The 9,730-nt window shown below is 58.0% G+C and overlaps 1 protein-coding gene across 1 annotated transcript in view; it reads right to left on the reverse strand.

Moving 5' to 3' along the window:
• The window catches only part of AP1M2 (adaptor related protein complex 1 subunit mu 2), an 11,780-nt gene extending 2,261 nt beyond the window's left edge, over positions 1-9,519 (reverse strand). The window contains exons 1-9 of the mRNA XM_058290203.2: positions 9,407-9,519; positions 7,860-8,016; positions 7,603-7,670; positions 4,304-4,434; positions 4,057-4,204; positions 3,303-3,429; positions 2,774-2,916; positions 2,198-2,680; positions 1,214-1,221 (exon numbers count right to left, since the gene is read on the reverse strand). Coding sequence (XP_058146186.1) covers positions 1,214-1,221; positions 2,198-2,680; positions 2,774-2,916; positions 3,303-3,429; positions 4,057-4,204; positions 4,304-4,434; positions 7,603-7,670; positions 7,860-8,016; positions 9,407-9,448 — 1,307 coding nt within the window. The 5' untranslated portion in view covers positions 9,449-9,519. The remainder of the gene's footprint in view (positions 1-1,213; positions 1,222-2,197; positions 2,681-2,773; positions 2,917-3,302; positions 3,430-4,056; positions 4,205-4,303; positions 4,435-7,602; positions 7,671-7,859; positions 8,017-9,406) is intronic.
• Positions 9,520-9,730: the final 211 nt, after the last annotated feature.

Below are 9,730 nucleotides of genomic sequence, written 5' to 3' on the forward strand. Positions count from 1 at the left end.
TGACGACAGCCAGATTCAGTCAATGTAGACTCCCCCTTCCGAGCTCAGTGACATCTTAGCCCCTTTGGGCCTCAGTTTCCCCATCTATAAAAGAGAACAAACTACATGCTCTGGAGACGCTTCTTGCTCAGGACATCGGAAGACGTGTACAGGGGTATTCATGGCAGCACAAAGCACAGCAGCCAAGAGCTGGAACAACCCACACAAGAGAAAGGACAGATGTGTTAGATTCCCACATGGGAATATTATATGACTGTGAAAAAATCAGTGGATGCAATAGCAACTAAAGGAATCATATCGAGGAGTAAATTTAATCAAGGATGTAAAGGATGTATACGTGGAAAACACAAAAGGAAATCAAAGAAGACTTAAATAAATATAAGGGCATACCATGTTCATGGATTGGGAAGACTATATATTGTTAAGATGTTGATTCTACCCAAAATTATTCATAGATTCAACATGAACCCCTACCCAAAATTCCAATAGCTTTCCTTGCGTAAGTGGAAAAGCCAACCCATCAAACATATATGGAAGGGTTGAGGGATCCCAAATGGCCAAAACCATCTTGAAAAAGAACACTGAAGAAGGGACTCACACTTGCCAAGTTCAAATCTTATTACAAAGCATCATCAATCAAAACAGCATGGGAAGCGGCTGTGGCTCAAGCAACTGGGCTCCCGTCTACCATATAGGAGGTCCAGGATTTGATGCCCAGGAACTCCTGGCCCATGTGGCAAGCTGGCCCATGGAGAGAGCTGGCGCAGCAAGATGATGCCACAAAAGAGACACAGAGGAGAGAAAATAAGAGACGCAGCAGCTCAGGGAGCTGAGGTGACGCAAGAGAACAATTGCCTCTCTCCCACTCCGGAAGGTCCCAGGATCAGTTCCTGGAGCCGCCTAATGAGAAGACAAGCAGACACAGAAGAACACACAGCGAGTGGACACAGAGAGCAGATGATGGAAGGAGGGGGGAGAAATAAATAAACCTTTAAGAATCTTTAACAAAAACCAGCATGGTACTGGCACAGGGACAGATATGTAGACCAAGGGAACAGAACTGAAGGTTCAAAAATAAACCCCCACTTCTACAGCTAAACTGATTTTTGACAAGGGTGCCAAATCCATTCAACGGAGAAAGAACAGTCTCTTCAACAAACGGTGCTGGGAAAACTGGAATGTGCACATGTGAAAGAATGAAGGTGGACCCTACCTCACACCCTACACAAAAAGTAACTGGGAAGTGGATGTGGCTCAAGTGATAAGGTCTCCGCGTACCATATGGGGAGGGCCCAGTTTGATCCCTGGGGCCTCCTGGTGAAAAAGAAGAAGAGAAAGCGTGCCTGCATGGTGAGCCAGTGCCATACGGTAAGCCAAGTGCCCACATGGGCAAGCCAAGTGCCTGTGCGGTGAGGCAAGTGCCTGGCGTGATGAGCCCAGGGCTTGCACGGCGAGCCAGTTGCCCACGGCAGCAAGCTGAGTGCCCTGCGCAAGTGAGTCACCCAGGAAGATGATGATGCAACAAAAGAGAGACAAGGGGAGAGTCAAGGGAAGCGCAGCAGAGACCAGGAACTGAGGTGGCGCAATTGACAGGGAACCTCTCTCCACATCAGGGGTCCCCAGGATCGAATCCCAGTGAATCCTAGAGGAGAAAGATGAAAAGAGAAGACAAAAAGAGAAGCAGACACAGAAGATCACACAGTGAATGGACACAAACAGCAAAAACGGGGAGGGGGGGGAGAAAAAAGCTATTTTTAAAAAGTGCATTATTTTAGGGAGCAGAGGTGGCTCAGGTAGCTGGGCTCTCCCACGTGGGAGGTCTTGGGTTCAGTTCCTGGTGCCTCATAGAGAAGAGGAGCAAACACAGTAAACAGACAATGAGGGCGCCATCTGGGGTGGGGGTGGAAGGGAGATTTAAAAACAAATAAAGAAATCTTTAAAAAAAAATAACTCAAAATGGATCAAAGACCTAATTTAAGACCCAAAACTATTAAACTCTCAGAAGAAAACATAGGGAAGCATCTTCAGGACCTTATGTTGGGCAATGATTTCTTAGACTTTATGCCAAAAACACAAGCCACGAAAGAAACCATAAAGGAAGCGGATGTGGCTCAACGGATAGAGCATCCGTCTACCACATGGGAGGTCCAGGGTTCAAACCCCGGGCCTCCTGACCAGTGTGCAGCTGGCCCTATGCGCAGTGCCGATGCGCACAAGGAGTGCCCTGCCACGCAGGGGTGTCCCCGCGTAGGCGAGCCCCACATGCAAGGAGGCGCCCCGCAATGCAAGCTGCCCTGCACGAAAAAAGCACAGCCCGCCCAGGAGTGGCGCCGCACGCACGGAGAGCTGACACAGCAAGATGACGCAACAAGGAGAAACACAGATTCCCAGTGCCACTGACAAGAATGCAAGCGGACACAGAAGAACACACAGCGAATGGACACAGAGAGCAGACAACTGTGGGTGGGGGATAAATAAAATAAATAAATAATAAATCTCTTAAAAACAAAAAAGATGAGGGTCCTGGGGGTGGGGTGGCGGGAGGTGGGCTCAGGGGCGGGGGGGGGGGGCAGGCCTGGCCTTTTAACCCATCCCTTCCCAGTCCCACCTTGACCATGATCTCCACACGGCTGTGGGAGAACTTCTCTATGACCGACTCGATCCAGATCAAGGGCTTGACCTGCGGACCGAGGGTGGAAGGGGGGTGGTTGGCAGAGGCTCTGGGCTCAACTCTCACCCCGTCCCCACCCCGGGGGGCGTGACACCTCCCCACCTGGGTGCTGAGGCGGTAGGACATGAGTTCGAAATCTCCGTCGGGCGGGATGAAGGAGATGGTGCGGTCGTTGTCGAAGCGCGAGAGCCGCACGCACTGGTGGAACTTGACGTCTTCCAGCTCCACAGACTTGTTCTTGCTGCCTGAAACTCAGAGGGGAGCGGGCAGCGTTACCCACCGCTTCCGGCACCCCCCCGTTTCACACCCAGCGGGGGCCACGGGTCTGAATCTAAGGGACCCTGGCTGCACCCCACAAAGCTCCCCTCTCTCCTCCTCCCGCTAGAACGACAGCTCAGGAGGGCAGGGACGTGTCCGCTTTCCTCTGTGCCGCGTCCTGAGCCTGGCATACAGCAGGCGCTCAATATTTGTGGAAGCAGCGTTGGCACAGCGGGGGGCCCCCAGCAACTGGCTGCAGTACTGGCCGTGACCAGAAGAGGGCGCGCGAGCCCCTCCCCGAGCGCATGACCGCCCTCAGCTCTCCCAGGGTCCCCAGATGGGATCCGGTGGCCTCCCCCGGGGGGTCGCTTACGGCCAGTGAGTTCAAAGAGCACGCGGTCGTTGAGGCCGAGCCGCAGCTCGGGCATGCCCGACAGAAAGACCTTGAGCTTGATGGTGCCCACAATCTCGCTCAGGAGGACGCTGCCGTTGGCATTGACCTGGGGGCGCAGGAATGGGCTGTAGCAGTTTAATATTATTGATAAATTCCAAAAAGAAATACTGGGTTATGTCTGTGAACTGGTCTTGTCCTCTGGGCATCTGAGATTGGATTGGATTCAGAGGTTTCCTTGATTAGGTAATTACGTAAACGTCTTGTGTCATTAGGGCCCCTTGGTGGGTAGGGGACTCCCAGATAAAAGGCATGGCAAGGGACAGAGTGGAGGGTTTCTGGTGTTGGAGTTTTGATGTTGGAGTTTGATGCTGAAGCCTTAAGCTGGAGCCCTGGGAAAGAAGCTCATAGAAGAAAAAGAAGCAAGACCTGGGAAGAGAGGAACCCTGAGTCCAGAGAGAAGCAAGACCCTGGAAGGGAGGGACCCAGGAAGCCTGAACCCTCGCAGACGTTGGCAGCCATCCCATGAAAATAAACTTTGGGGAGGGAAGTAACTTATGCTTTATGGCCTGGGATCTGTAGGCTCCTACCCCAAATTAACACCCTTTATAAAAGCCAACAGGCTTCTCATATTTTGCATCAGCACCCCTCTGGCTGGCTAACACGGGGGAGCACGGGGGGATCAGGCGGTCTCAGAGGACCCCTGCGCCCCGGCCAGGGCGGCGGCCGGCCTCACCAGCAGGTTGACGGACTCGATGACGTCGATGAACACCTCGTTCTTCTTGTACTTGATGCCCTCCGAGCGCCAGGACACGGCGTTGGTGACGGTGGGCGGCACGCGCGACTTGCCCGTCTCCAGCTTGTTGCCCTGCTGCGTGATGTACCTGGCAAGGGGGGGGGGCGGCGGGCACGGGCGGCTGGACGCAGGGCGACCCCGCGGCCCCGGCCCGCGCGCCCTCCCCGGCGGCCCCGCGCCCACTCACTCCTGCAGGATCTTGCTGTCGGTGGTCTGCGGGAAGCCGAAGTCCATGAGCTCGTCCAGCAGCTCGTAGATGACGACGAAGTTGTCGCGGATGCTCTCCTCCTCCAGCTCCTTGAAGTACTCGGAGAACACCTGCGGCGGGGGACAGACCCCGGGCAGATGGGGCGCGGCCGGGACTGCGCGCTCGGGCCAGGCAGCCCGCGGGCGCTTACTGAGCCCCTGCTCTAGGCAGATGTGGCTCGGGCCACGGGCTGGGACTGCGCGCTCGGGGCCAGGCAGCCAGTGGGCGTTTACTGAGCACCTGCTCTATGCACATGTGGCTCAGGCGCGGGCTGGGACTCCACTCTCAGGGCCAAGCAGCCACTGAGCATTTATTGAGCACCTGCTCTATGCAGATGTGGCTCAGGCCACGGGCTGGGACTGCGCGCTCGGGGCCAGGCAGCCCGCGGGCGTTTCCTGAGCACCTGCTCTAGGCAGATGTGGCTTGGGCACAGCTGGGATGTGACCAGGCAGCCACTGAGCATTTACTGAGCACCTAATCTATGCAGATGTGGCTCAGGTCACCGGCCGGGACTGTGCTCTTTCAGCCAGGCAGCCCGCGGGTGTTTACTGAGCACCTGCTCTATGCAGATGTGGCTCGGGCCTTGTGCTGGGACTGCGCTAGGCGCCAGGCAGCCAGTGGGCGTTTATTGAGCACCTGCTCTATGCACATGTGGCTCGGGCGCGGGCTGGGACTCCACTCTCAGGGCCAAGCAGCCACTGAGCATTTATTGAGCACCTACTCTATGCAGATGTGGCACAGGCTGGGACTCTGCTCTCAGGGCCAGGCAGCCAGCGGGCGTTTATTGAACACCTACTCTATGCAGATGTAGTTTGGGCCACAGGCCGGGACTCTGCTCTCGGGGCCAGGCAGCCATTGAGCATTTATTGAGCACCTACTCTATGCAGTGGCTTGGGCCACAGGCCGGGGCTCTGCTCTCGGGGCCAGGCAGTCAGTGGGCATTTATTGAGCACCTAGTCTATACAGATGGGGCTCAGGCCACAGGCCGGGACTCTGCTCTTTCAGCCAGGCAGCCAGTGAGCATTTATTGAGCACCTACTCTATGCAGATGTGGCGCGGGCTGGGACTGCGCTCTCGGGGCCAGGCAGCCAGCAGGCATTTACTGAGCACCTGCTCTATGCAGATGTGGCGCGGGCCATGGGCTGGGACTGCGCTCTCAGGGCCAGGCAGCCAGTGGGCATTTACTGAGCACCTACTCTATACAGATGGGGCTCAGGCCACAGGCCGGGACTCCACTCTAGGGGCCAGGCAGCCAGCGGGCGTTTATTGAGCACCTACTCTATGCAGATGTGGCGTGGGCCATGGACTGGGACTCTGCTCTTGTGGCCAGGCAGCCAGTGAGCATTTATTGAGCACCTACTCTATGCAGATGTGGCTCAGGTCACAGGCCGGGACTGTGCTCTTTCAGCCAGGCAGCCATTGAGCATTTATTAAGCACCTACTCTATGCAGATGTGGCTCGGGCCGTGGGCTGGGACTCAGCTCTTGTGGCCAGGCAGCCAGTGAGCATTTATTGAGCACCTACTCTATGCAGATGTGGCTCAGGTCACAGGCCGGGACTGTGCTCTTTCATCCAGGTAGCCACTGAACATTTATTGAGCACCTACTCTATGCAGATGTGGCTCAGGCCACAGGCCAGGACTCTACTCTTATGGCCAGGCAGCCAGTGGGCATTTATTGAGCACCTACTCTATGCAGATGTGGTGCAGGCGTGGCCAGGACTGCATGCTTGGGGCCAGGCAGCCAGTGGGCATTTATTGAGCACCTAGTCTATACAGACATGTCTCGGGCCGCAAGCTGGAACTGCGCTCTCGGGGCCAGGCAGCCAGCGGGCGTTTATTGAGCACCTACTCTATGCAGATGTGGCTTGGGCCGCGGGCCAGGACTCAGCTCTTGTGGCCAGGCAGCCAGTGAGCATTTATTGAGCACCTACTCTATGCAGATGTGGCACGGGCCGGGACTGCGCTCTCGGGGTCAGGCAGCCAGCGGGCATTTATTGAGCACCTACTCTCTGCGGGTGCTGGGAAATGAATGGCGACCAGAGCATGGAACATTCTAGAGGGGGGGAAATGGATGGGTAGCCAGACCAGGATAATCTCACACGTTGGGTGCAGCCGGGGCGCCGAGGGGTGGGAAGGCCAGGATTTCTTGAAGGAGGAGGGGTTGGAAGGGATTTCCGTGGGTTCTGTGGGCCCGCTATGTTTATGGTGGTATCTGCAGATCCATCACGGAAAAAAGGGTTGTAAATGCAGCAAATAAAAATTCCGGGGATGATCAAGGAGACCCACGGCAGAGAAACACGTCCAAGTTCATGGACTTCCTGCATTCTCTCCACAGGCCCTGGCGGGGGCTGGAGAACCCCAGATTAAGAGCCTGCATAGGGGAGCAGATGCAGCTTGGGTGGTTGAGCTCCCGCTTCGCACACACAAGATCCAAGGATCGATCCCCTTTACCTCCTAAACAAAAAGTCCTCCCAAAACCCGGGCGGGGAACCCCATCCCACAGGGGAACCACCTTTCGCTATGCCACTCTGCACCCCACAGGGCCTTTGCACCGGCCGTGCCCTCGGCCTGGGGCCTGCTTCTCCCAGCTCGCCCCACAGCGGGCTCCTCGTCACTCAGCCTTCAGTCCCAGGGTCACCCTTGAGTGTCACGGCCCGAAGAGCACCCCAGGTACCGGTTACCCCAACTCTGCGGGATGTTATCCTGGTCGCTTAAGTCGCGCCCAAGAGCCGAGCAGGCAGGGGCCGTGCCCGTCCCACCCACGGCCGTGTCACCCCTTCGCGTGGCAGAGAGGAGGCACCCCGATATCTGCCGTTCGTTGAAGTCCATGGATTGCCTTCTCGGTCGTCAAGAATTGCACCTAGTAAGTGCTCAGTAAATTATGATAACATTAGCGATACGCCAACGATAACAGCGAGCCTCTATTGAGCACGTATGGTATACCGAGCCCGTTTGGAGGCCCTTGGCAGGTATCCAGTGGATTCATTTGTGCCACAGCCCTGAGGCAGGGGAGAGAGGCTCAGAGAGGAGAAGCGGCTGCCTTAAGGTCACACAGCTGGGAGGGAGGGGCGTGGGGGCTGCGGGAAGCAGCCAATGAAAACACAGCGTGCTGGGGCTTGGAGGGGGGAAGCTCAGGGCGAGAAGAAACCAGAGATACCCCCCAGGGAGGACTGGGAAGGTGTCCCCGGAGAGGCGGCAGGACAGAGCGAGCCCCGGCCAGTGGGTGGCCGGCACCTACCTCCACTGCCTTGTAGAGGAAGGAGTACACCAGCGAGGCGTTGGCGTTTTTCAGGGTGGTGGCCACCACTGCAGGCAGAGAGGTCAAGGACAAAGTGCCAAGTGGGGGCGGGGGACGCCCGGATCCCCCCACCCCGCTGCCCCTTGCCGCCAGCCCAGGCGCGCTGTGTGGCTCCCGTCCTCTGCCCACCCTCTCTGGGCCCCTCGAGCTGGCCTCGCCCCGGCCCCCCCCCGGGGGGACCCAGCCCGGCTGGATACGGTACAGGTTGCTGTGCTTGATCCACAGGAAGTGGACGCGGCCGTGGCTGAGCAGCGGGGCCAGCACGCCGTCCTCCTCCTGCTGCATGAGCAGCGGCATGAAGTAGTCGATTTCGCTCATGGCCACGTCGCCCTTGTAGTTGCGGCTGATCAGGGGCTGGGGGGAGGGCAGAGGGCGTGGCAGGTCCCCAGCAGGGTTCTGGAAACTTCCACCTCCCCATACTCCCCCCACCCAGGACATCAGATGGCCAGCTCCTGACCCTGCTTCCTGACAGAGGGGCGCTGCCTCTCTGGCCCTCAGTCTCTTTCTCTGCCAGATGGGTACGTGGCGTAACAATAGCTCGCTGTGCACCCAACGAGGCGCCCTCAGCACGAGGCTGGGACGTGGGGGTCGTCAGCACCCCTGGGTCACAGATGGGGCAGCCGGGGCTGGGCAGGTTAGAAGCCACGTCCAGGGGAAGCAGGGGAGCTGAGAATTGGGGCACGGCTGGCTGGCCCCCCGAGAACCTGTCCTTGGCTAGGGGTTCCCGGGCACCAAATCAGTGAGGTGGGAAGGAAGGATGGATGGGAAGCAGGGACGGAGGGAAGAGAAGAGGGAATGGAAGGAGAAAGCAAAGCAAAGAGAAAAGCAAAGCAAAAAGATTTCACCCTTGTAGGTTCCACAGCTCTGCCTGGCAGGCGGTACTTTCTAAGGCTGTGAAGCCCAGTGCTTAGAGCAGGGCGGGCACCCAGCCGCCACCTTAGCTCGCCTTGTCATTATCCCTGCCACTTGCACCCGCAGCAGCCTGACTGCCTGCTGTCGCTATTAAAGGACAAGACGGGTTCATGTTAAGGCTCAATCTATGTGACAGAAATCTCCGTGTGTTCCTTCTCTGACTGTTTTTTTTTTGTTTAAACAAAATTTTTTGCAGAGAGAAAAGGAAGGAGGGAAAAAAGTTAGACTGACTCGTGACCAAACCCAAAGCAGGTAAGAATTTTCCTTATATTAAAAAAAAAAAAGGTCCCCCAGTAAGGGAGCCTATGTGGCTCAGTGGTTGAGCACCAGCTCCTCACATATGTGGTTCCAGGTTCAATTCCCTTCCCTGTACCTACCAAAAAAAAAAAAAAAAAAAAAGTCACCCTTAAATGCCAAGATGGGGGAGAGGGCTTCGGCGACGGCCAGGGCACCCCAAAGTAGAATTCGGACCGCGGGTCCCGGCTGCCTTCCCGGGAGACCAATACCCGGACTGAGGACGGCGATGGAAACCCCCGTTTCCATTTATTGAGCGCCTCGTGTTTGCGGCGGGGCGGCAGGGAGAGGCGCTCTGCCCTCGTCGACTTCTGTTCATTCTCGCCGGGTGGGAACTTAGGGGGTTCCCGTTTGGGGTGGATGGGGAAACTGAGGCACAGAGCGGCGAAGCTCCCGGCCCCCCGGCGCGCCGCTGGTCAAGGCTGGGGACGGGATTCGACCCGAGCCCCGCGGAGGGGGCGCGGGGAGGCGCCTCGGCCCCTGGGGCTTTCCGGGGTCCCCCCCCCCCGGGCCCCCTGCCACCCCCGCGCGGCCTCACCTTGCCCTTGACGTCGAGGATGAAGACGGCCGAGGCGGACATGGTGGCGGCCGCCGAGCGGGGAGGCGGGGAGCGAGCGCGGGGCGGCGCCGGCAGCGCCGCTTCCTCCTTCCTGCGGAAGCGCCGGCGCGCAGGTGAGCGCCCAGGTGAGCGCGTCTTAAAGGGGAGGCCGGCAGGTGCGCCGCGCGGTCGGCCGACGTGAAGGCCGCGGCGCCGAGCGGGGAGGGGCGGGGCTGCGGCCCGGACCGCGGCCCCCGCTCCCGTTCGCTCTGCACCCAGAGGCGCTTTCCTGGGCGGGGGCTTCAGACAGGCGAGCGTCCGCGC

Source organism: Dasypus novemcinctus, chromosome 30 (assembly GCF_030445035.2).
Source record: "Dasypus novemcinctus isolate mDasNov1 chromosome 30, mDasNov1.1.hap2, whole genome shotgun sequence".
NCBI lineage: Eukaryota > Metazoa > Chordata > Mammalia > Cingulata > Dasypodidae > Dasypus > Dasypus novemcinctus.